Source organism: Nannobrachium achirus (assembly GCF_963921795.1).
Source record: "Nannobrachium achirus genome assembly, chromosome: 16".
Classification (NCBI taxonomy): domain Eukaryota; kingdom Metazoa; phylum Chordata; class Actinopteri; order Myctophiformes; family Myctophidae; genus Nannobrachium; species Nannobrachium achirus.
Window position 1 is genome coordinate 46,330,425 of NC_137823.1, and position 27,652 is coordinate 46,358,076.

General features: G+C 43.0%; 1 protein-coding gene across 2 annotated transcripts in view; it reads left to right on the forward strand.

Annotated features, from left to right (window-relative positions):
• prep (prolyl endopeptidase) overlaps positions 1-25,219 on the forward strand; it is a 72,306-nt gene extending 47,087 nt beyond the window's left edge. The window contains exons 1-14 of one of the 2 annotated variants that reach the window (XM_080745226.1): positions 8,441-8,563; positions 9,560-9,634; positions 10,207-10,340; positions 10,610-10,740; positions 11,380-11,589; positions 12,086-12,207; positions 12,572-12,677; positions 13,305-13,496; positions 15,243-15,440; positions 16,428-16,531; positions 17,004-17,235; positions 20,286-20,417; positions 20,975-21,131; positions 22,639-25,219. In XM_080745226.1, coding sequence (XP_080601352.1) covers positions 8,522-8,563; positions 9,560-9,634; positions 10,207-10,340; positions 10,610-10,740; positions 11,380-11,589; positions 12,086-12,207; positions 12,572-12,677; positions 13,305-13,496; positions 15,243-15,440; positions 16,428-16,531; positions 17,004-17,235; positions 20,286-20,417; positions 20,975-21,131; positions 22,639-22,933 — 2,130 coding nt within the window. In that variant the 5' untranslated portion in view covers positions 8,441-8,521 and the 3' untranslated portion in view covers positions 22,934-25,219. Of the gene's footprint in view, positions 1-8,440; positions 8,564-9,559; positions 9,635-10,206; positions 10,341-10,609; positions 10,741-11,379; positions 11,590-12,085; positions 12,208-12,571; positions 12,678-13,304; positions 13,497-15,242; positions 15,441-16,427; positions 16,532-17,003; positions 17,236-20,285; positions 20,418-20,974; positions 21,132-22,638 lie in introns of those variants that run through there. The other variant, XM_080745225.1, reaches the window with a different exon arrangement.
• The last annotated feature ends 2,433 nt before the right edge of the window (positions 25,220-27,652 follow it).

Below are 27,652 nucleotides of genomic sequence, written 5' to 3' on the forward strand. Positions count from 1 at the left end.
CTGACGCAAAAGGGGGCAGCGTGCTGGAAGGAGAGAGAGAGAGAGAGAGCGCACTGACAAGTTTGACAAGGACGTAAACACATTGGAGGCCGCGGTGGTGGTGCGCGGAGCCTTTCTCTTCATGCACCAGATCAAAGATAAAAGTTCCAACCGGGGCAAGTCTCTGACATCATCTCGCCCATTCACTGTAGTGCATGATACCCATGCAAACGGAGTCTGAGCTCATAATGTTCAACAAACGACATGCGTGGGTGCGCACACCAGCGGCGAGCTCTCCAAAACCTCTTTCAGCCAAAGCTTTGTGTTGTTGTAAAACTGTCCTATTCTCTGCGACTCTCTCAACAACTGCGCTGCGGGTAACCTGAGTGCTCCTCTTACCCTTTACAGTGCTGTCAGCGGAAACAATGTCAAACTTCCCTTTTCCCCCCTGGGGTGATTGACTTGGTCTTAGTGTCACTCTTATTATATGTTGTTTCTGGTAACTGTACGTCTGAAAGGATACTGACAGTACCTTATTAGACGTGGTGTGGTGCTGTCATCCCAAAACAAGAAAGGTGAGGTCACCGCAAGACAACATTCAACGTGTTTGCACAGCTCAACTAAAAAGGACTCCTCTTTTTGGTTATTGTTTGAACCACATTAGCCTCTGCTCTCTACTCTTCTCCAGGGACGTGCTGGCCATTGGGAAAAGTGGGACAACTCCCGAACGGCCGGGCCAGGCCAGCCATTAGGAAAAAAATACATAATAAAATGTCTGCCTTCGTTCCATTTTGGGGGCTGGGCGGCCAACAAAGTAAATCGTCACTGTCGGGCAGAAACCTCGTATCTCCAAGTTTCAACAGCAGATCTACAAGCACACAAGTTTCAACAGCAGATCTACAAGCACACAACGCCTCGCACCGCGAGGCGTTGTGTGCTTGTAGATCGGCTGTTTTCACTAGCTTAAATTATTTTTAAAATGATAAATACAAAACAAGCGGTTTTGGACATACAAGGTTTCCACCCGACAACGACGAAATATAACTCATGTACACTGGCTTGTCACTTTGTCACAAATCTCTGAGTAGCAGCAGCGCTATAGAGAGATATCTCTCTCTATAGCGCGCAATGAGGGCCTCTCCAACTCTTTTTCCCGGGCTGAATCAGGGGCCCAGCACGTCCCTGCTCTTCTCCTTCTACCTGGGCGCCAATGAGATCGGCCCGTGCAATTCCAAAGAAACCTACTTCACCTTGGCAAGCCCGATGACAAACACACACCTCACACACTTCCTGTAATTTGTGCACCAATCATTCCCCTCTCTTCCTTGTGCACTGTAATTTCCTTGGCCGGATCCTCAATAACATCCTGCTGCTGTCTGAGAGAGGGACATCTGAGGGGACACGTAGCGTTGACCATGCACGCCACCAAATCACACAGGGGACAGGACACGGGGACGGCCTGTTATTCTGCCCCGGGCCTAATGACAGCCGAACGAGAGAAACAGACGGAAGACTGGGCCCTCCTGTGTTATCTCTGCATTTAGAAGCATTGCCAGTGTATTGTTACTGTATGTCGCCTTGAGATCCCCCTTGGCTTAACGGTATAGGACACAGATGTCGATTTTGGAAGGGGCCTATCAAATAAATCACACCCAGTGTGAAGTGAGCGGTGAGTTCATTTCATTAAAGCAAGCCGCGAAGCTTGGCCCATTGGCCATAGTACATACAGGCAACGCCAGATGTAGGAGCGGTTAGCACTGCTAAAAAAAGAAAAGAAAAGAAAAGGCTTGTGATCATGAATCATGATACTGAGCTGACAAGAGTGCTACAACAACAAAGTGTAAATGTTAAGCGGTCTCATGCCGGAATATGTGATGTGGGTGTATCTAATCTCGCGATCGCAGGCTTTGAAAACCCTGTGCACCTGCCTCCATTATTTTATGATCTGACTGGCTCTTATCGCACGTCGACAAGTCACAGTAAACCGCGGGGCATGACCAGCAGGCTCATTCCGTGTGCGCAGCGTTGGTTCACTCCAAGGAGGAAAAGGAGTATAATATCCACAGAGGAAGAGAGAATAAACACCTCTCACAGAAGGTAATGATTAATAGCGTTCGGCCAAGTTTGAAACCGCAGAGATTTATGAATGAGTGGCTGACCTGGTAGTGACCTTGCGGGGTGAAAGACAGCAGGTGGCCATCCCTCTTTGTCCGCCCGCCACGGGGACAGGTGCTTCCTGGCCCGGGGACACCTCATGGCTGGCCATGAGGCTTCTGGACAATGGAGGAGAAAATTAGGAAACCATGACCACCGATTCACATTGTGTTTACTATGCTCTTAACCAGCCCTCCCCTTGTCCCTCCTTGTCCACTGCATTGACACCGACTTACTCACGAACCCTTTCTCTAAAATTCTGTCCGTTTATCCATCTGCCAACCCCCCTTCCCCACCTCCCTTCTCTCCTCATTCCTCACGTACTCTTGTGTCGTTCCGTTAGGGAAAACCGAGGTGTCAGGAGCAACAACCGTTCCATGACCCATATCCGAGGAGGCTGACATGAGCAAACAGGAAGACATTCTCTTAGCCTGGGAGGAGGACAATATTATTCCTCAGCTCAGAATCGAGAGCAACCCACGCATGTGAGAGGACAACAAGACCCGCCGACCCCAAGCAATCGACAGAAACACCTCTGACCTTAATGACCTCTGCCAAGCTGCAACCAATCAGGATAGACTCAGCGGTGGGCGGTGGTCGCTCGTTTGTATCAAGAGAAACAGCAATGTGAAACGGGCAGCAAAAGCACATGGTCCAGACTAGAGTTTCCCCTTAACTCTGACAGTGTACAAATGGGTTCATTTGGTTCCATTTGTACACTGTCAGAGTTACAGACTTGTATGGGTCAATTTAGACTCCCCTAAAGGAACCCACAGAGTCCCTGGAATCCACTTTGAGAACCACTGGTCCAGATTGCTGATCTAACTCTGACGGCAGTAAAATATGTTACACAAGCTGTCAAGAGTTAAAAGAACCTTCAGCATGCCGCACTATATGTAACTTCCCTCTTCCACCCCGAACTTGACCCCGGTTTCCTGCTTAACTAAGTGCTGAGATTTTTACTATTCAGGTAATTTATCCCCTGCTTGCTCAGGGGATAAATTGAATCTTGACCATCACGTAAGAATTTGTGTCAGTGAGACAATGACCTTTGACACAATCTAAATGCCTCAATAGAGGAGCAGAGGGACCAAATACAACCACACCAATTGTATAAGTTAAATTGTATTAACATACTCTATCATACAGATTGAACAAAATTACATTTTAGTCATGAAAAAGGTTACATAGTGAGGCTTTAACTAATACTGTTTTCCGAATCTCTTCAGCTAAAATGGCAGATCTACAGGCTCACAAGGTGGGGGGGGGGGGGGGGGGGGGGGGGGTGAAATACATCATATTTTGTAAGTTTTTGTGAATTTATATATACAAGTTGTAAAAATAATAAAGAAACCTTGAACAAAAAAGGAAAAAAAGAATACGCAGGGACGTGCAGAGAATGATAGAGAGGCAGGGGCTGAAATTTCTAAAAGGGCCTTTTGGTAGAAATAATGAAAATAGCAGACCTCCAACGCGTCGCAGAGCTTGGAGGTTGGCTATTTTCGGTGCGTGATATCACACTGAACTGTCTAAGCATAATCAAGTCAATATTGGAGATGCGGCGTATGGCATGGATTTCTACAGAGAGAGCAATTCTTTCAACATAAGATGCTGCATTCAGGTTCAGGAGAGTTTGGACAAGGCAATTCTCTTGAAAGCCGCCTTCAGTTATGGTATGGAAAGAGGGCATTTGCAAATCATTGGTACTTTTGTATAAAAGGGCAGGGGCTCTCAAGCCCCCATGGTGTCTATGTGTGCACGTGCCTGAAAATACGTATTATGTCTATGACTACACAACACCTTAAGGCGAATTGATCCCTTCACCTGTAAAACCACCTCTCTCTCTCTCTCTCTCTTTCTCTTCCCCCACTTTCACTGCGCATTCACCCACGAGGGAACAGCATGAACAATCTTCTCTTGGCCGTCTGGCACAACAACGTGACAGCTCTGACACGTCTCAGGGAGGATGTCAGGTTACACAGTTAATCTTTCAAACGTCTTCGAGATGTCAGAGAGTGGCCGTGTCTGGCCGATCAGCGGCGGCATCCAAACAATGCCCGTATTTCTTTTTATTTTCCTTTCTAAGAAAGGCCCAACGCAAGCGGCATGTAATTAAATCTGTCTTAGAGCCCCATGCTGACATCACTGCAGAATGAAGCACAGTCACATTCTGGCGCGGCAGCAGATACGAGAGGACCATGTTTACTCAACTCACCAATGGCAACTGTGGCTGGAATCAGATAGTTGTCATTTTTAGCATTCTGTATTTACCACTTTGTGTGAAGCGGCCGCTGCAGCACACCCACTAAATTCTCCATTTGCACGCACATGCAGCCACTCAGGTGTACCGAGGCGAGCACACACACATGTCTCACACGCACGCACGCACGCACGCACGCACGCACGCACGCACGCACGCACGCACGCACGCACACACACACACACACACACACACACACACACACACATACACAAATGCTTTGGAGTGGAAATAAGATACAATTTACAATTTATTTACAAAGTGACTTACAATAAGCAGGTCATCAATATAACAAGCAAGATAATATGTCAGTACATCAACAACAATACAACAAATGCATAGGAATATAAATCTAGAGAAACAATAACATAGGTAGACCACGGTCACCACACACCTAATCAGTACAAAAACTTTTCTAAAGCCTAAAAATGCTATCTAGCGTCATGTGTGGTCATCGAGGGAAGGGGAGTGTTTCAGTAGTGCTATAGCCTACCTGAAGTTAATCACTTACAGGAATAGTTCACACATGCAGGGGAAGATAGTCGTCACCTTGTCCACCCGGACATAAGTTAAGGTAGTTTAAAAAGTGTGCTACTACCAATCAGTGTGCCCCATGTAGACTCATACATACAATGGTATAGAGATAGTCAAATCAGGGTTGATTGATGAAGCGGGAGAGAGGAAGGAAGGGGGTTTGTGGAGGGTGGGGGGTGACTGGGGAAAGAATGAAGAGTGAAGGATTGATGGGGTCGCTGATAGAGACATCCTGATCGCTCTGATAACCTTTAACCTGTGCTGGAAGCTCATTAATCACAACTGTTCTTTTTACTGTGCCGGATCAGGGTTTTGGAGTTACTGTATGTCATATGTTTTGATTCATTAATTTGTTGTTTATGACCGTACAATTAAAAGTAAGACTTTCTCATTTGAGAACACTCTGGAGTTCTTCAACGCTTAATGTAACAATAGACAGGGCGCCCGCTGGCCTAGCGGTCCAGGCGCATATATAGGCTCTGCTGCCTGACAGCATGTTGTGGGTTCGAATCTCGATCCTGATGACCTTTGCTGTATGTCACTTCCCATGCTCTTCTCCCATTTCCTGTCAGTCTACTGTCCTATCAATGAAGGCATAAAAGACCCAAAACAAATCAAGAAACAATAGACAACAAATGGGAAATAATTTTGCAGTTTTTTTTACCTTACAGAATATCAATATGTAATAGATATAGATAGAGGGAGATGCAATATAATATTATACATAATGTGTATACCGTTACGTACAGTAAATATAAAGCAGGCGTACGGTGTAAAACAACAGCTGGAACTAGATTTCATTGTCTATGGCAGGGGTTCCCAAACCTTTTTGTCTCGGGGCATCCCTATAAATATTCTTTTTCATCCGAGGCACCCCTACATTATATTCATAATTCTCACTCCCAGCACCTTATATTTATAGCATATTTTAGCGATTATGTTGCAAGGAAAATGTCGAGATAATAGCCATTTTCGTTAGAACTGACTGAAAATAACTTTGTACTTCAAGTTTAAAATGATACTAAATATTTTTAAGTGTCCAAATGAATTCCAAATATTATCACATTATCTTGTGGCACCCCTGGACTGCCATCGGGGCACCCCAGGGTGCCCCGTCACACACTTTGAAAACCCCTGGTCTATGGGAGTGCATACAAATTCACTTGTTCTGGAAGGTAATATTCAAAGAAATTAGCAAGGTTATTGGGCAACAATTGGTCGAATGCGAATGGAAATAAAAGCCTGGGTACCGACTACTTTGTCCCCAATCCCCTTGTATGTTTACTAAGAAGGAAGTATCCCAGATTCTGTGAAGGTGCATAGAGAAATAGTTCATTTCCTTCTAATGTTAGGAAAGCAATAATGTGGGTTGGAGATGAATCTCTGTCTATTCAGCTGTGCAAATCTTAAATCTCTGATATCCGATGCTGCCATTCTCGAGAAATTTAGATACCCGTTAGTGCCTTATTGAGATTGGCAGATTTCACCCAGGTTTTTTTTCATCTCACTCACGTCACTTTGTCTGCTGACCTCACTCAGCAACGAAAAAGAAAAGAAAAAAAAAAGAAAACAATTCACAGGAGGCAAACAGTGATCACCCCATGATGTGCACTGCAATATAGTTTCAAATGCATTACATTGCAGGCACTTTTTTGAGAGTAAAAAACTAAAAAGAAGAAGAGGACACGTGTGACGTGTGTGATCTTGGTAGGTTGCCCCAGAAAATGTGCCAATCTCAACAGGCACCAGCGGTACCACATTAATCAGAAAGTACACCAGCGGAACCACATTAACGAGAAAGCACACCAGCGGTACCAAATTAATGAGAAAGCATACCAGCGGTGCCAAATTCATGAGAAAGTACACCAGCGGTACCACATTAATGAGAAAGCACACCAGCGGTACCACATTAATGAGAAAGCACACCTGTTCTCTAGAATCTGGGAGAAACCACTAAACCTGTTGGGCATAAAGCTCAAAGAGTTATGAAATCAACTGTTTGCCACGGTCATGATTCATTTACACTATGGTTTGTTTATTGCCCTGAAACAGACAATTTGATTCAACCACTGTTGAATACTGTAAGTAACTAACTATATGCAACTCTATGCAAACTCATAGCTCCGCTGAATGCTGCATATATATGAACCAATTATGTGAAAATGCAAACATCATAGTTTAGAACCTGAGCTGTATGTGTGTAATGTGTTTATATATATATATATATATATATATATATATATATATATATATATATATATATATATATATATATATATATTAAAAGAGTAATTTGCACCAATGAATTGAGTATAAAGGGCTCCATTGTAAACAAACTATAGTGCTTTTTTGGGAGTAAATCCTATTAGTAGACCAGGGGTCAGCAACCTTTTTGAAATGAAGTGCCATGCATTTATTTTCTAGATAGTCCGTGTGCCAACATATATTTTAATGACACTCTATCAAACATTCTGACATATTTTGATTGTCAGGACATTGTTAACGATCATTAGACTCAATAAAAGGGTTTTTGATTTTTTTTTTTTTATTCTCTCTCTCTCACATATGCCAGTGTGCCAGTGATCACCCTCCCCTGTGCCAATGTTGGCACCCGTGCCTAAGGTTGCCTATACCCCTGACCCTGTAGGAGACAGTAGACATTGTATCTGATCTGTACTGTCATGTATTTTCCTATGAGAACTGCTAATAAAGTATTCAGTCAATCAGAAGGCTAGAAAATAACAATAGATTGAACATTATTTAGTTTAAAGACGTACAATTAAGCTGCACTTTTTTAAAGATAACACAGCTGTAGGAGGAGGTCTCAGCAGGCAAGTTGTTCTAGAGTATAGAGCAGTGGTTCTCAATCTATGGGTCGGGACCCCAGGGGGGTCCCCAATAATTATTTTGGGGGGTTAATGTGAAACAAAACCAACAAAAAGTTTAAGTCTATATCACATTTCTTAAGTGACAATTTAAGGACGTTTTAATACCTCTGAAATGACAAATTAAACATTGGCCAAATTGTCAAATATTAGAGACAGAAATTGTGAAAATGGCAGATCTACAACATGTTTACAACGCCTCGCAACGCAATATATTTTCACAATAGAACCATGTCATACAAAATGTAATGCCTCAACTTTTAGTGCACGTGAGGGTTTAAAATATGTTTATTTTGGGGGTCTTTCTTGGCCTGAAAAAAAATGAAAACCACTGGAGCAGAGGACCATTGATTGATTGATTGATTGATTGATTGATTGATTGATTGATTGAAGAATTTATTAGAAGTTTGCATTAGAAAAAAGTACAGTTTCATGACAGCACAAATCACTGGTACAAGGTAAACTAAAACGTTACAGTTTTCTAGCAACAGAGGGCGCCGTTCCAAATCCAAGAGACCAGAAAGAAGTCAGCGCCGCTCTCTTGAGAGAGCGCTCGTCGACTGTTGCAACCAGAGAGCATCTTTTCTGTTGTGTAAATCTGAAGTTGATGTTTTGTAGGATCCACAGAGTCATTTCAAAAGTAAAACCACTGTTTGCATCCCTCAAACACCCTTTTCTACCGCGAAAAGCACGACGTCTGACCTCCGACATGTCTTTCCAGTATCCCCAGGCTTACCGCGACGAGGCAGTGGTGAGTATTGTTGGCTGAAAAAGCGTTAGCCTGGGGAAATGCTAGCGAGCCGGGATGCTTAATCATCATGCTTTCTCATTCATTGAACTGAACGGGCTGCCTGCTTTGTTAGCCTGCTAGCTAACTGACCAACCGTCTGTCAACGGTCAATGCAGACACTGCCCTGGTTGACAAGTACAGTCAGTGGTTCTGGTTCTCAAACCTTTTCATGTCAAGGGCCCCCTTATTAGCCCGCGGACCCCCACTTGAAAAGACATGTCAGGGACCCCCATTTTTTCGGCTCTAGCTGTGATTTTCAACCAGTTTAAGGACCCCCAGTTTGACATGCATTAAGCTACGGACCCCTATTTAATCTCATTTCTATCTCGGGAGACCACAATTTATTTTGTAAAATCATTGTTAATTTAACTCTGAGAGTGTACAAATGGAACGGGTCCATTTGGTTCCATTTGTACACTCTTGGAGTTAAATTCCTATAAAGGTCCATTTGGTTCCTAACTATCTGCGGGGGACCCCCTGGAACTCCCTCAAGGACCCCTGGGGGTCCCCAGACCCCACTTTGAGAACCAATTAAATTTTCAATTCAGAGGAGCTTTATTGGCATGAGAAAACATATGTTTACATCGCCAAAGCAAGTGTCAAAATATAATAAAAACTGTTGACAATGGGGAACATATATACAGTTGGAAGGGGGTACAGCATTGTGTAAACAGAGCTACATACATACAGTATGTTGCATTGTATCCTTTTATATATACAGGGTATAAAGCTTTTTTAACAAATGGCAGCATTTTTTTCTCTCAATACAATTTAAATAGTATAAGAAATACAATTCAATCTCTCTTCCGATTATGTTGCCTTTGTGTTGTTGAGTTTGCCCGGCCCTCTCTTCATTGTGTTCCACACAATGCCCCATACACACACACACACACACACACACACACACACACACACACACACACACACACAACTTAAAACGAGTGTGTTTTGTCCCAGGTGGACGATTATCACGGCACTAAGATCCCTGATCCCTACAGCTGGCTGGAGGATCCTGACAGTGAGAAGACACAGGTAAATAACTACTGATCAATAGATCTACGTGCTCACAATGCTGTGAGCATGTAGATCTGCTATTTTCACAATTTCTGCCTCTAATATTTGAGAATTTGGCCAATGTTTAACTTGTCATTTTAGAGGTATTAAAAAGCTTAAATTGACACTTTAGAAATGTGTTCATACCCTCCATACACTTAAACGTTATGTTGGTTTGTTTACTTTTGAGTGAGAAAACAGTGTTTCACATTAAGCTATAATCATCTAGGGACCCCCCAAAAATAATCTGGGGACCCACCATGGGGGTCCTGACCCACTGGTTGGGAACCACTGACATAGGGGACATAGGGACCTACACACTAACGTAGGGTGGTTTGCATCGCTCAAAAGTATCATCTCTACAAGCTCAAATGTGTCTCTTTGTGCAGCGTTTTGAGCTTGCAGATCTGCCACTTTTGATACTTTTTGACGCTTTAGTATGATCAATTAGGGCATTAATTCATGAAAAAACACAAAGAGTTAACGTTTAGTTTATTATGTGTAAAGGATCACATCTATCTCACATTGAGGGTTCTCTCTCCACTCTCCAGGCTTTTGTGAATTCTCAGAACCAGCTGACGCTGCCATATCTGGAGCGCTGTGAGGTACGGGACCTGTTCAAGGAGCGCATGACGGAGCTGTATGATTACCCTAAGTACAGCTGTCCCTTCAAGAGGGGGAGCAGGTGAGACCTGTGGACTGTCGAATATTTGGTGTTCTCTTTAAATAGACGTTCAGAAGAACTGAGGTAGTTTGCGTTTTGTACAAACTCTTTCATGTTTAGCCTTGCACAGGGAATTCTATACCCACTGACTGGCTGAGTCACAAGATGCAACCTGAGTGTTTAAGTCCAGCCAGTGACGGTGTTAAACAGCCACAGATCAACGTTGTTTTCTGCGGCCCAGCCCAGGTTGACAGACCCAGTGGACTCTAGCTGTTGTCCTGTGTTTTCAGGTACTTCCACTTCTACAACACAGGGCTCCAGAACCAGAGTGTGATGTACGTGCAGGAGAGTCTGGACGCACAGCCCACCGTCTTCCTGGACCCAAATACCTTTTCTGAGGATGGGACCGTCGCCCTGCGAGGTAACCACAAGACCCACTAAGATAGAAAACACAAACCGTTTTAAAGGGTCTGTTTTGTGAGATGTCACTTTTTCTTAGTTTTCGTCCACGGGTGAAGATTTTCTCACTTTTCAATGAAGGCACAGTGAAGCTTTGCTACAGTCAGTCACATTGTGGGAAAAACTTTACCGTGGTGTGTTTGGGTAAAGCTATTACTGCTGTGAGGGTAAGGATATATTTAAATATAAGAACAATGCAGCTGAAAAAGGCTTGTAGCAAGTTAAAAACGTTTATAACACATTGTAATAATAAGTAATGACCTTCAAAAATACAATATTAAAAAACAACTCCATAAAATATCCACTTTAAAAACTCGCACCTGTGTGAAGTTGGCATGATATCAAACACGACACACATGCATATCTCCTTGTATGGGCTGTTCTGTCTTTCAGAACACAGATTGTCCCTATGTGGTCATTAATGTACACATGTACTCAATCGTTTTCCTGCTAGCAATAGTGACCGGATTCGCACAGACATTTAAAAAGGACAAACCATGATGCATATACGCATATAACACACATTTCTTCTTTTTGGATCGAAATAATGAAATGAACACCAAAACGAGACACTGAAGCTGCTCTTCTTAATCGTACAAAGGCTATGCGTTCTCTGAGGACGGGGAGTACCTGGCGTACGGTACGAGTGCCAGCGGCTCGGACTGGGTGGAGATCCGCTTCCTGCGGGTGGAGGGGGCGGTGCCCCTGGAGGACCACCTGGAGCGCGTAAAGTTCAGCTGCATGTCCTGGACCCACGACGGCAAGGGCCTCTTCTACAACTCCTACCCCGTCCAGGACGGCAAGAGTGACGGTGAGTAGGGCTGCTCCTCCTCCTATACTACCTACAGTGTCGCACAAAGCATCAAAAGTACCAGATCCACAAGACGCTTTTTGAGCTTGTAGGTCTGCCACAGACAGTTTTGCACATATGAGGTTTCCACCCGACACAATTAACACATTTCCCGCGATTTCCGTACACGATGTTTGTAACATCCAACGATCATGTCTTCTTTTGACTTGCGTGGCCAAGCTATCGGAGATCTCTGAAAAATCTAAATTCAATGAATGGGTTTGAATGGCGGAGAAAACCAGCGCTAACAAACCTACCGCCCACCGCTGTGAAAACCAATCCTGGTACCTGATGTGTCAGTCATCTCATCCTTCTTTTTATCATCCTTTGATGTATTGATTGTTTCTGCAATTCATCCTCATTGTAGCTCCCCATCCCCAACACCCTTTCTGATGCTTTAGATTGCCACAAGGGGGCAGCAATGAAACATGTCTCTGTCACTTGTCTTCTTTCTCAGGCACTGAGACTTCCACAAACCTGCACCAGAAGCTGTACTTCCACGTCCTGGGCACTCCCCAGTCACAAGACTGCCTGTGTGCAGAGTTCCCCGAACACTCCAAGTGGATGAGTGGAGCTGAGGTACGATGGCATCGCGGACCGGAAATGGACGATCCATAAGCTCACAACATATTTGTCAATTAAATTGGTTAATCAACTAGTCGATCAATTCCTGTGACTATTATTCGACAAAATTATTATTTTATTTGAGGATATCCATACATTTTCAAAAAATCACAACAAAAATTGTTGATCTACAAGCTCTGAACGCATCGCAATGTGCCATGCTGTGACCTAGTTGATTTTTTTGGGGCATTTGTCATACAACAAAGTATATCGGGCTTAATTGGTTAACCCTAGCGTCTCTGTTCTTGTGTGTCCCTATTCTGGGGTCGAAAGAAGCCGGTCTACAAGCTCACAAGGCGATTGCATTGTTTGGTTGCAGGTCTCTGATGATGGGCGCTACGTGCTGCTGTCCATCAGGGAGGGCTGTGACCCTGTCAACAGACTGTGGTACTGTGACCTCCACTCCACCCCACAGGGCATCACAGGTATGCTAGGCCAGACACCTTCAAGGATCCCCAATTAGATATTTATTTTATTTCTTATTTAACCCGTTTAGACCTGAAAAAAAAAAAAAAAGTCTGGATCCAAATAGTTTTCTGAAAAACCTATGTTCTCTGTCAGTGGTTCTCAAACTCTTTCATGTCAAGGACCCTCTAGAATTATATGTATTTGACCACGGACCCTTATCGGAAAATATTTTGTTCCAGGGACCAAGAGAAAGCAGGATTTGCGTTGGCTTAACAACCAAACAAGTGCAAATATTGGGATCATCTACATGCATATGCATTAGGCCATCTTGGACCCCAATCTACACTATAAAACCATCAGTGTTAACTCTGTACTCTGAGTGTACTTGGTTCCTTTTGTCTCCGTCTCCAAAATGTGGATCAGCCGCTAGGATCCAAAAATCATGCATCAGGCTCTTATTTTGCCTCACCATGACCCAGTCCTCCTAAACCCCTTTCAAATGGTGTCACTTGTTCTTATGATTAGCTTTGTTCTCCAAGACGTCAATGTAGTTGTTCTCCACGCTTACCATTGAAGTGAAATAATCAAGTCTAGTTTTTGTTTGTTTCTTTGATGATGTGTGTAATTTCTCATGTCATCCCCAGGGCTCTTGCCGTGGGTGAAGCTGATCGACAACTTTGACGCAGAGTACGAGTATGTGACCAACGAGGGCACGCTGTTCACCTTCAAGACCAACCTAGACGCGCCGCGCTACCGCCTCATCAACATAGACTTCGCCTCCCCGGCTCAGGTCAACTGGAAGGAGCTCATCCCCCAACATGACAAGGACGTCATCGGTAGGAGGCACTGGACCAGTGGTTCTCAAACCTTTTCATTTCGGGGACTTTCCCATAGGTCGAACTCCCGTTGGGTCGAACAGCGTCGGCAGGTTAGATAATCACCCGCGAGCGTCGGCAGGTTAGATAATCACCCGCGTCATGGTTACTGAGGTTATGTTTAGGGTTAGGCATAGTTTTACTGAGGTTAGGATTAGGGTTTGGGTTAAAGTTTGGTGGTCGATCCAATTGGTGTTCGACCTAATGACTTTCATGTCAAGGACCCCCAAATTGACACTTATTAGCCCGCAGGACCGCCATTTGAAAAGACATGCCAGAGATTTTAATTTCAAGGACCCCCAGTTTGTTACAGACCCATAAGGGTCCATTTGGTCTCTAAACTATAATTTAGCTGGGGACCCCCTGGAACTCTCAAGGAGTCCCCGGACCCCACTGTGAGAACTACTGCACTAGACACGGCAATGGAGAATACAATAACTACTTTGTTCACACAAGGTGGAATCTAGCTTCACACTGACGCAAAACAGAATGTGACTTGCCTGATTTCAGACTCAGCTGAAGCTTGAGTCTGACATTGTTCCCTGTCTGAACTATTTACAGGGGGAGGGACTTTGACTTCCCCTAAACCAATCAATAGAGATCAGCGGATCCGCTTACTTGTGGCTTCATCCGTGCGCACAACATTGCTAGCCATTAGCACACACAATGGCAACAAACAACACGTGTGTGTCTGTGTGTGAGCAATCGCGGCGTGTGTGTCTGTGCGAGTGACTGCTTCCACACAGAACTGAGATCAGAAACATGTAATCAACAGCTTGGTAAAATCTGTGTGTGTGTGTGTGTGTGTGTGTGTGTGTGGTTGTGCTACTGCCACTGCTGCCTGGTGTGTGTGTGTGCTCTTCCTAAAATGTAATCGTTTCAACTGCTGTGCGGTTGATTTTGTCGACTAAAACTTTGACGAAAAATGTTTGTCGACTGCGTTTTTTTCACTGACGAAAACGAAATAAAAACTTAAGCTGTGATGACTAAAACTAAGACTAAATATATTGACAATTTCATCAACAAAATAAAAACTAGACTAAAACGTTAGGGAGGGACTAGTGGAGAAGAGAGTCATTTTATGTTTGGTTGCTCTTCAGATGTAGCGTGCTGAAAATAGCAGATCTACAAGCTCACAACGCGTCGCGCTGTCGCGCGTTGTGAGCTTGTAGATCTGCTATTTTCAGCACACAACCAAGCGTAAAATCAGTCATTACGATGCCCTCAAGGCCTGCCAAAATACATTTCAGTTGACTAAATCAACTGTAGATTTAGTCGCCATAAAGTCTTATGATATTTAGTCGACTAAAATTAGACTAAAACTAAAACTTTTCAGGTGACAAAATTATGACTAAAAACTAAATGACATTTTATTCAAAAGACTATGACAAACTAAATCAAAATTTGCTGTCAAAAACAACACTGGCGCGGATTGGATATTCGTAAAATCATGCCCAAAATAGAGACATCAAGGTCAGGTAGTATAGCTTACTAGTACAGATTGTGTGATGGTGATTTGATTGATTCTAAAGATTTCGTATAAAGTTCCTCACTATGTCTACTACACTGTAAAATCCTCAAGTTAATTTAACTTTCCGTAAAAATGGACTCACACAAACCTGTAGGGTCTGGACAAATGAACACTACCACTGCTAGTGTTAATTTTGAGTCTTTTAATGATCACCCATCCATCCATGTCCCCTGCAGTGTTCGCCACCTGTACGTATTCCAGCTACCTGTTTGTGTGCTTCCTCCACGACGTGAAGAACATCCTGAAGATGTACCGGCTGAGCAGCGGCGAGGAGCTGAGGACCTTCCCCCTGGACGTGGGCTCTGTGGTGGGCTTCACCGGCCGCAAGAGAGACTCTGAGATATTCTACTATTTCACCTCCTTCCTCTCCCCAGGTAGGTGTGTGTGCGTGTGTGTGTACAGTACTGTATACAGCAGTGTTTCTCAACCTTTTTTCTGCATGGGCATACTTTTCATGTCCCAAGAATCCAGGGGCACACCAACATAATACGGGGGTGTAAATATCGTCACTGTCGGGAAGAAACCTTGTATCTCCAAGTTGAAAGCCATTTTAAAAATGATTTAAACTAGTGAAAACAGCAGATCTACAAGCACACAACGCCTCGCCTCGCACCGCGAGGTGTTGTGTGCTTTTGATCGTCTGTTTTCACTAGTTTAAATCATTTTTAAAATGGCTTTCAAGCATTTTCAAGGGGCACACTTGACCCTTCTCAGAGGCACACCAAAGGTCCCCAGGCACAGTGGTTGAGAAACACTGCTGTATACAGTATATGTGTGTTTAGTAGTCTGTGCACCGCAGAGACTAAATGTCAGAACAATATAGCATTAAAAGAAAATTACGTACATCCTCTGTTTTTTCGTGCTGAACTGCAAAAACAGAAAACAAGAGGGGGGCTCGCAACTCATTTTTCAATGTTTCAAGTCTTATTCACAGCAGTACGTTATAATGGGATGTTTCGACCTTGCAGTTTTTTTGAAGTACGACTGACAAGAACTGTCCACTCCCCTCTAACTGAAAACGAATTACGGTAGTCAGGGCTGTCTGTAAAGACGATAATGTTAGTAAGCAGCTTTACGTGTAAAGCTACTCTGTGGAATAAAGAAATGGAAAACCTCATCAGTTCTCTTCTCATACAGCTAATAACAGTGTAAAACGTGTCTCTGTTGGGTCCAAAACTGTTAATTTTCAGGATTCAAATGTCCAAATAGCAAAAATACAACGTGTTTCAAGCTTGCAGATTTGCCACTTCTGATGCTGTAGTGGAATCAAGTAGGGGGCCGTTAATTTACGAAAAAATGTATTCTAAAAAGTTAGAATAGGTTTCTGAAATGTAAGTTAATTTGTCTCGTCTTCCATCCAGCGATCATCTACCATTGTGACCTGACCAAGGATCCCATGCAGCCCAGTATCTTCAGGGAGGTCACTGTCAAAGGCTTCGATCCCTCTGACTACCAGACCACCCAGGTAGCCAGGGATTTCTCTCTCTGCTTTCACTGCCTCTTAGCTGCTATTTCTTACATTATACTGTATACATTAAGTTATTTGAAAGAATCGGCTAAGAAATAACGTAGGCCCAAGACTTGATCTGCTGATATAAATAATTAGGTTGAACACGTTTATATGACTATGGCCTTTGTACATTTCCCAAAATACGATTTTGCTGGCCAGTCCTTTTCATCGGACAGAGGCTCAAATGCAAGAGAAGTAGATAAGTCCAACCAAAGTAAAAGCATGTACACATTGAGTTGGCTAATAATGTGTTAGATTGGGCCCCGGCCTACTTGGTGGGGGGGGGGGGGGGGGCATGGAAGTCGGGCAATAATCCTGTTATCTGATGTACTTGTCGTACCTAGTTTTAATGGTCATATTGGGAATTTGGGACACTGCTTGCATTGCTGTCTAAAGACAGACTGGTTTCTCTCCCCGCCCTCCTCAGGTCTTCTACCCCAGTAAAGACGGCACAGAGATCCCCATGTTCATCGTCCACAAGAAGGGCCTCACGCTGGACGGCTCCCACCCGGCCTTCCTGTACGGCTACGGAGGCTTCAACATCTCCATCACGCCCAGCTACAGCGTGTCCCGCCTCATCTTCGTGCGACACATGGGGGGAGTGCTGGCCGTCGCCAACATCCGAGGAGGAGGGGAGTACGGGGAGACCTGGCACAAAGGTACGCTTTGTGGCTTGCTTGCGCACACAGATTTATTTATTTGTCTGGGACAAAGCACATTAATCAGTTTTCACATCAATGTAAATGAGCCAGATTTAGCCATGAGCTAATTTTCATCTGTAGTCCCTGGGCAGGCTGTACAAAAGTGAAGGTATGGCTATCCATACAAAACATACAATACCGTACAGCAGGGATCCTCAAATACAAATCTTGAAGGTCCACAAATATTTTTTTGAAACCGGTCTGGGTCCGGGAAAAAATAATAATAATAAACATATATATCCGCTTATTTTTATGTCGGTCAATCTTATATAGTAGGCAAAGATACAAAAAAGTACCAACAAGGGGTTGACACTATGGTCTCAGAGGCACTTGCCCGTCTGGCAAGTACAGGTCATGTTCTACTTGCCCTCAGGTCATGGCCACTTGCCCTCATAATCTTACATTAGGGATACCTTTCTTACATTATTTTACATTTGCTAATGTTAGTTTTTTTAGTAGTTTGTTGATGCAGTAATGGTCTTTTTCCCATTTCTTTCTTTATTAAAAGTGTCTTTAAATTATAACTTCACTGTCATCTGGCCTGGCCTGGGGACTCTGAGTCCTCCATAATCATTTGGGGACCTCACTTCACTTCACTTAACAACAACAACACATTGAAAGGAGAACAGTAGTAAATCAATGTGGAGCAGAGATATTCTGCACTAGTGTTAGTTTCTCTGGTTTCTTTTAACAAACTGGGATAATCTTCGAATATTTTATGCTTGTGTCGCAACGTGAATATCGATCTGAAAACAAGTTGTTGCGCGTCGGTGACGATTGACGGAACGGCTCGTGGCTCACTCCAGTACTGTACCACCGAGTACTGCGTGCAGCTCGCCATGCAAAAAGAGAGGCGGCCGTCACGGGCCGTGGTGCGTCGCGACAAACTCTCCTGAGAGAAGATTACAGTCCTGCAAACGTATTCACGTTGATGTTGATGAGCGTGAATGAAAACCCACTGATTTATAACTAGTTGCACTGTTGCAGGCTGCAGCAGCTAGAGCTAGCTGCTAGCTGCCTACTCTGAAAGCTCACACGCACGGTCTGTGGTGGTAACAGCCTGACAGCGCGTCGTTGTCATAGAGATGACAGCCCATAATACTATGTATCCCGGCATCAGCCAATCAGCGTGTCGTTGTCTCTCTCTCACACACACACATGCACGCACACACACACACACACACACACACACACACACAGTCTCAGAGCGCATGCAATGAAGTGAAGGAGAAGTGGAAACGAAACGCCGATATGTTCCGTTTTCTTTTTTTCTTTTTTTTTCCTAATTCGTCCTGGGTCCGGTTGGCGGTGCCTTGCGGTCCGGACATGGACCGCGGTCCGCCTATTGAGGACCCCTGCCGTACAGTATAAAACAGTACAGTAAAACATTAAGGGGATTTAATTATAGCAAGTTGAGTGACTCCAGTGACAGATGGAGCAGATAGTTACCCATGAATGTAGGTTTGACTTGCTTTAAGCCACCTCTTACGGTTGAAGCCGATAATAGTAAAATAGTTGTAAATAATAATTGTAAATAGTAAGTAAAATAGTAAATTGTAAAGGGGACTAATACTAGCCAATTATGAGTACGGTAACTCCGGTGACAGATGGAGCAGATAATTACTCATGATTACAAATTTGATTTGATTTAAGCGACCTCTTAACTCATACAGTGCCAGGCGACTTTTAGAGCAACTTTCTCACTATGGAGTTCCCTGCCAAGCGACTTTGGGCGACTTTTACTTAGAAAAAAAAAAATGATTTCAATCGCGATTTTGCATGTTCCACCCCCCATACAACCCCATCTTTCAAACATGGCAGCCATTTTTGTTTACATCTGAAGAAAACATTATGGCTGATAAATCATGAATGCCTGAACGGATTTCCAATCTTTTTTTTTTGTTTGAAAGCTGTGAACAGCCTGCACAAACATGGTGCATGATCTGTGCATGGGCGTGCATGATCTGTGCACTATAAATTACATGGGAGTCTATGGAGGCTTCTGGCACTAGTGCCACTCGAGGGGCATTTTAAATTGGCAGTAAGTGAGTTAAGGTTAAATTTGAAGGTCAGATAGTTGGAGGACTGTCTTACTTCAGTCGGGATCAAATCAAATCTCCTGTGACTCTGTGTGCCTATGTGTAGCTAAAAAAAGGGGGTGTACGGCATAGGGTGGATTCTTATTCGGGACACAATGAACTTTCAAAAAATGCTGAATGCTGACTTTTCCTCAAAAATGCCTACACAATTCACCTTTTGGGCATTTGGGGACTTGTCTATTAGCTGTGTGTGGGTAGGGGAGGGGTATGAGTGAGTGTCTTTACTGGTCTTTAGACACACACAGACACACCACCCTCTGGTGGTTTAACAGAGATCGTGCAGCTATATGGTCTCAGGTTTGAAGTATAAAAAATGATTTATAGGTCAATAAGCATGTTTTACTTATGATCTATTCAAGCCGATAACTAAAGATTTTTGTAAGATTTGTAAGATTCCCATAATAATAAAGAAAGGAACATGCCAGGAACTTACTTCTTACTAAAGAAGAGGAGTAGATCTTTATTTTGAGCTATATATGTGTAGGTGAAGTACAACATATTATTTGGGTCTCTAAAGAAAGGTGAAAATGTTGAAAATGGCTGGCAGGAGATAAATCAGAGTCAATTAAAATCTGGAAGTGAATGAGTTAATGGTTGTATTTTGTCTCTCTGCTCTTCTATTGAGACATTTAGATCGTGTCAAAGGTCATGTCTCACCTAGACACAGGATCTGACACGAATTCTGACCTGATGGTCAAGATTCAATTTATCCCCTGAGCAAGCAGGCAGGCTATATTAACGAAATGGTGAAAATGTCTGCACTTGCGCAGGAATTTTATTTTATCATAAAAATCTTTGTTTTTTGCCAATTATTTGGGGGCCCCACTTGCAATATCCTCACAGTCCACCAGCGAATTTCTGGTCTACCCCCTTCAGTATTTCTTACTCTCCCTGTGTGTTTCATTACAGCTGGCATGTTGGCCAACAAGCAGAACTGTTTCACTGACTTCCAGTGTGCGGCTGAATATCTCATCACCCAGGGCTACACCGCTCCCTCTAAACTCACCATCAACGGCGGCTCCAACGGCGGCCTACTAGTAGGTATGTATGGTCCTGTCTTTTTGGGTTTTAAATCCAAGATGCACCTTTTTAAGAATGCAGTTTGTGCCAGAGTGGTGCTAGTCAGATAAAAGCAATGGACTAAAGCCCGGATCATAGTCGGGTCCGCGGTGGAAGGCTATCCACCGCGGTGTAGTCTTTTCGAGTCTTTTTGAGTCATGAAACTACAACGTTACATCATTCCTCGCGGTGGAGAGCTTTCCACTGCGAGTCCCAACACATCTCTCTGTTTTTACTATCAGACAGACAGGCTCTACACCCCGTTCACTGATTGGTCGACCTGAACCGGTCTAGACGGGGTAAAGGACTTCACCGTGGGCCGTGACTATGATGGCCTGCACTTATTTTTGAAAGCTTTCCACCTCAAATTTGCGGTGGATAGCTCTCCACCGTAGACTCTGATCCGGGCTTAATACATTCCATACAACTTGGAACATTATCCAAGTAGAACTATGGTCCTCTAAATTTATATATATATATGTGTGTGTGTGTGTGTGTGTGCGTGTGCGTGTGCGTGCGTGCGCCCGTGTGTATCCCAGCGGCATGTGTGAACCAGCGTCCAGAGCTGTTTGGCTGTGCTGTAGCTCAGGTGGGGGTCATGGACATGCTGAAATTCCACAAGTTCACAATAGGACACGCCTGGACCACAGACTTTGGCTGCTCAGAAATCAAAGAACAATTCAACTGGCTAATCAAGTAGGTGCTGGCTCAGAATGATGTGTATACATTCCCATTGGAAGTATTTGTAATTCCTCTAATATGCTTGTTTGTAGTCAATTTGTGTTTATTTCCACGTTGCTTTTTCACATTGCAGGGTAATAATCTTAATAATGTATTAAGATTATTATTATTCATTTTTTTGTCAAACTGTTTCTTAAAGTTACATTTACAGAAAAGACGGCAGAGAAAGTGGTCAAAAGCTAAATGAAAACAATACCAAGACACTGTAAGCACCACATAAAAGAAATCAAAAGGACAAGACAAAAAAAAAATCACTGGTACATTCCACTGTTCATTATCCTACAAGTGACTGGATAATAAGTTCATCAGTTTCAGCTCATGTAAATAATTTGAAAAAAGGTTGCAAGGTCAAATTATAATCCTAGTGTATTATACCAAAGTCACAACACAACACGTTAAGACTAGATTTTTGGGAAACTTCTATTTTTTGGCGGATACTAAATCATATTTTTCATTTCTATTAAACAACAGAAGCAGTGTTTTCTCATGGCCCACTCCTGCTGAATAGAGGAAGCACTGTACTATGCAACGCACAGTTCCTATTTATTGCATAGGACTCCTGAAGGGCTAATGGTGCTATTTCTATCTCTAACTCCCACCCCCTTCTCCCAGACAGTGGTGTAAAGTACATTTACTCAAGTACTGTACTTAAGTTAAGAATTTGAGGTATTTGTACTTTACTGGATTTGCAATTTCTTATACTTTTTCTACTTTTCTACTCCACTACATCTCCGAGGCAAATGTTGTACTTTTACTCCATTACAATTATTTGAAAACCTTAGTTACCGGTACTAGTTACTTTGTGCATTTTCATTATTCCTACAAAACATATATTAACCACTTCGTACTCAATGTGTCGCATTTAAGCTTGTAGATCAGCTATGTTCAAAGATTTGTATACATTTGAAAACCTGAAATGGGACATTCTGTATGAGTACTTTTGGTACTTTAAGTACGGTACATTTTGATACCAATATTTTTACTCAAGTACATTTTAAATTCCGGACTTTTTACTCCTGTAAGAGTATTGATACTTCCACTTAAAGGAGGACGTTGCCACTTTTCAACCCATCTTCATATAATAGGTCCTCACTAATGTTCATAATAAAAATGGCACAATTATTTTCTACTCGGTCCAAGTCTCTTAACTTTGCAACTTTTCAGGAATAGAAAGCCTGCATTTTCTATTAGCTTGGATTCCACATTGATGATGTCACAAGACGATGGGAAACTGACCTGCCCACAACCCTCCTCTGAGACAAAAAAAGAAAAAATATATATTTTATCATTTTTTTAGTGAGGAGTGGACCAATTATATGAAGATAGGTTGAAAAGTGTTGAAGTCCTCCCTTTAAGTAAAACATGCGAGTACTTTTTTTTGCACCACTGCTAATCGTGTGTGTTGCTATTTCCATCTCTTAACCCCAACCACCCCCACCTCCTCCTCCTCCATTCATCCCAGATACTCTCCGCTGCACAACATCGCCGTGCCGGAGGGCGAGGGCGTGCAGTACCCGGCCGTGCTGCTGCTGACGGGGGACCACGACGACCGTGTGGTGCCCCTGCACTCGCTCAAGTACATCGCCACGCTGCAGCACGTGGTGGGCCGCGCTGCCTCGCAGGCCAAGCCGCTCTTCATCCACGTGGACACCAAGTCGGGCCACGGCGCCGGCAAGCCCACCAGCAAGGTCATCCAGGAGGTGGCCGACACGTACGCCTTCATCGCCCGCTGCCTCAACATCTCCTGGGTCAAATAATAGCCTGCCGTTACTTACTACCCCCTCCCCACCCCGCTAGAGGCTCGATTTATATAGCGTTCCTGTCGGGGGCAGAAAAACCTCTTATCTCCGTATTCTAGATCAGTGTTTCTCAAACTTTTCAAATGTCAAGGTCTCTCCTTAACTCTGACAGTGGACAAATGGATCCAAATAAACCCTAAAGCAGGGGTGGGCAACTGGGCAACTTTGATGATGGCGAGGGCCACTATATTCCCACCTTCACTCCAGAGGGCCACATAGCATATTGCTATGTCCTACTTTGTCATTCTAGTATCTCATACAAAAGAAGCTGCGATGCGTTTTGAGCTTTTAGATCGACTATTTTTAGCTTCTTTTGAATTGGAATCCTGAATAATTTTTTGTTATTTTTGAATTGGAATCCTGAAATGTAACATTTTGATTAATTTCAAACACATTTAATTATATACCCATGTTAACTTTATGAACTTGAATACAAATACATTGAACATAAAAATACTACTATACTAGTCATTAAGCTACTATCATAGACTGAAGGAATTAAAGCAGGTCATGTTTGGAATTGTAACAGCTGAAATCAATAATATATCAGTATTCCGGTATCAACCTGCGGGCCACATTAAGTGAAGGTGGGCTGCCAGTTGCCCATGTATGCCCTAAAGGGTTCATTTGGTTCAATGTGTACACTGTCAGAGTTACAGACTTGTATGGGTCAATTTAGACCCCCCTGAAGGAACCCACAGAGTCCCTGGAATCCACTTTGAGAACCACTGTTCTAGCTCCTTTTTTTTCTTTTTTTAATTAATGCCCTACTTAATCATACTACAGCGTCACAAAAGGTATCAACAAAAATAGCATTTGTGGAAGCTCGAAACGAGACACGCTTCGAGCTTGTAGCTCTGCTATTTCTTTTTCTTCTATTTCTGCATTTGAATCCTGTAAAGTTTTTTGGACATGTTAGGTTTCCACCAGACAGACGATAGGCTCACCCCCGCCCCCCACCCCCCCGCCACACCACGCTCCACCTCATTTATTTCTATTTCATTTCATGGTCACATTATTTTATTGTCCGATGTTCACATCCTCGGCCAGGTCTTTTTGTTTTCTTTTCCCACACCTTTTTGGCATTCCTGATGGTCTCTTTCACCTCTGACTACAGTTCCTGCCGCTGCTCTCTCCCCCAAATAAATCCTCGGGCCCTGCCTGTTATGGACACGTAATCCCATCAGGTTGGCAGGATTTCCTTCTGCAGCACTTTCACATGCGTCGAAAATCTTAAGCCAACAGCAACGCGCAGCACTTGGAGCCAAACCACACACTCACTTTTGTTCATGTTTTCATCCTCCACGTTTGTAGTTCTAGTTAACAGCCCATTTAGAATGGGTACACAGTATTGTGTATTATTATTTTATGCTTTAACTATTGAAAAATAGCAGATATACAAGCTCACAGTGCCGCGCTGCGAGCTTGTAGATCTGCTATTTTTGAAAAATCTTGAAAATTAGAATTTTGACCCGATTCTATAAGAAAAACCCATGTTTCTACGTCAGCAATCTGGCTAGCCATCGTCAAAGAAAAGTTCCTTTTCACTTGAATGGAGCTCAGTTAGCCTGTTCTTGAGAGACTACTATGTCAGTGGTTCTCAAACCTTTTCATGTGAAGGACCCCCAAAATTATATTTATTTGGCCACGGACACCCATCTCAAAATATTTAGTTCCAGGGACCACCCAGAAGCAAAGTTTGAGTTACAAACGTTCGCTTTGATAATACATGTATTCAAAGATTTGCACACATATTTTCACGACTTTAAAAAAAATAGCAGATCTACAAGCTTGTATATCTGCTATTTTTCACTGGTTAAAGCATTCAATAATTCTAGGCCTAAATGGGTTTTAAATGAAAACTACACTGTCAGCGAGGAGTTGTTGTTTTTTATTCTTCTTTTTGTATATAGGCAGTATAGGCAGCACTCTTGCGGTTACTGAAATGACCTAGTCAGCCATTATAGTCATCACGAGGTTCATGTGGCAAAGGTAAGTGGGAGGTCGTCATAAGGGGCTACATTGGGGTGTTAAAGCCTCCTGGTGCCCACAGACCCAACCACAAATAGACTATTTATTTATCAGTGGAGCACATTGTAGAGGCTCACAGTTTGTATGATTTCAGCATGTCAAGTTTTAATTGAATACACTATTGTGCAAATAACTGCACATCAGCAGTGTTATTAATGACATGGGGTTACTTTAGTTGTATGGGTTTGAGTGAGAGAGTGTGTGTGTGCGTGCGTGAGTGAATGTGTGCGTGAGTGAGGGATCTTTCAGACTGATGTTGATTTCTACCTCTTGATGTGTGCTGATTGTCTACCTTTAAAGGGAACACAATGGCTACAATGCTATAACTTCAATAAACCTTTTTTTTTGTTTTTCCTTTTTGGAACAGTGAACTTGTCACAACCATTTGTTATTTGGTGCATCAGGGGGATGGCAAATGCCACCACCTAGTGTTCACATTTAACCTTAAATGAAGTCGTCAGCGCCCCCACCCTAGGTGGGGTTGGTGATAGGGCCTTTCTGTGTGGAGTTTGCATGTTCTCCCCGTGTCTCCTAGGGTTGATACCCTCACAAAAACATGCAGTAATCCTGGTCTCAATAATGCCTCCCCCTGGCCAGCCGGGGCGCCTGCTGGAGGGGAAAGGAACTGGTTGGAGTAATGTGTTCCTTCCATGTGCTATGTCCATCCCGGGGCAATCCCCCATGTCAGGTGAAAAGAAACAACTTGGACTACCCATGCATTGAAGGAAGCATGAGGTCAGTCCGTTGTCTCCCCAGTCGCGGCAGAGGGATAGCGGAGCCCAGGATTACATAGGCAATTGGCACTGGGTGAAAATAGGTTACAAAATCAAAGGATAAAAATTAAGGGAAAAAAAGATGAAGTTATTTTATGTATAATTTGTCCCCAACTGAATTGTTTTAGCAGATTAATCTGATTTCATTGCAATCGATGCCTGTCCATCTACATGTGACACGTGTTAGATTTTAGACGAGCCTTTTATTGTTTAATGCAGCCATTAATGTATTAACCCCTCTCAAAGTGGCACCCCTATTTTGGGAATGCCATTATAGGTGAACATTTTCAAACATTTTCTCTTTTCGCCCCCAAACAATAGTGAAAATAGTGGATCTACAAGCTCTCAACGTGTCGCAAGTGACTCATTGAGAGCTTGTAGATCCACTATTTTTGCTATTTTAGAAATGGGACTATGGTACTTATTTTTGCCACCCCCTAAGTCTTTCTGACGTTATAGGCCTCCATGTTCCAAGAAGACAGATTTGGCACTACCCTCCTGATTCAATTGAATTACGATTCACCAGATGATTTTTGACACCACTAATGTCCACCATTTTGAAAGTGAACATGCTCATAAAATGTATATGATAACATTAATGGTGCATTTCTGTTGCACCTTTCATCCAAATGGCTTTACAGTGTGCATAACATTCACCCACTGACGGAAAACTGCTCATCAGCAGCAGGTTAGTGGGTTAAACAGGGACGTGCTGGCCATTGGGAAAAGCGGGACAACTCCTGAACGGTCGGTCCAGGCTGGCCATTAGGAAAGAAATAAAAATAAAATGTCGGCCTTCGTTCCATTTTGAGGGCTGGGTGGCCAACAAAGTAAATCGTCATTGTCGGGCAGAAACCTTGTATCTCTAAGTTTCAAATTTGTAATTTTTTTCGCAAAGCAAAGCCCTGCTTCATCATACAATGCTGTCGCACAAAAGTAGTGAAAACAGAAGATCTACAAGCACACAACGCCTCGCGGTGCGAGGCATTGTGTGCTTGTAGATCGGCTGTTTTCATTCGTTTAAATCATTTTTAAAATGACAAATACAAAACAAACGGTTTTGGACATACAAGGTTTCCACCTGACAACGACGAAATATAACTCATGTAATTTTCCCTCTGGCTTGTCATTTGTCATGATCTTAAAATGCAAAGTAGCAGCAGCGCTATAGAGAGAGATCTCTCTATAGCGCGCAATGAGGGCCTCTCCAACTCTTTTTCCTGGGCTGAATCAGGGGCCCAGCACGTCCCTGGGGTTAAATGTCCTTACTTGAGGACACCTCGCAGGGGGAGCCAGGAATTGAACTGGGGACCTTCAGATTCCCAAGTGGCAGCTCTACCGCCGTACCACCTGAGCCCAAAACATGTTTTAAAGGGTAAGTTAACTTTTTTCAAACTTTTGGTCATTTTATCGTTTAATCAGGCTTTTGGGAACACCCCGGACCTTTTTTAAGTTGCTTGATTAAATATTTCGATATTTGATAATTCATTTTATCAGACACGCTCCCTTATACAAAACTTCAAACTCTATTTTTTAACCATCATAGATTATTCAAAAACACCCGTTCTTGGTTCTGGTGACTCATATACTGTCCTCCTAATATGTGAGCTGGTTGTGTTTTTTCAATCACTTTTTGGATTTATTTTATTTATTTATTTTACATTTTCCAAAATAATTATTACAAATAAATAATTGAAAAAAGAAATTGAAAAAACACGGACAGTTCACGTATTTGGAGGACAGTATGAGTCACCAGAACCAAGAACGTGTGTGATAAATATATCATGTTCGTGTTTTTTCAATTTCTTTTGAAAGGGCTTGTGTCAGATAAAATTAATATCAAATATCAAAATACTGAATCAAGCAACGTAAA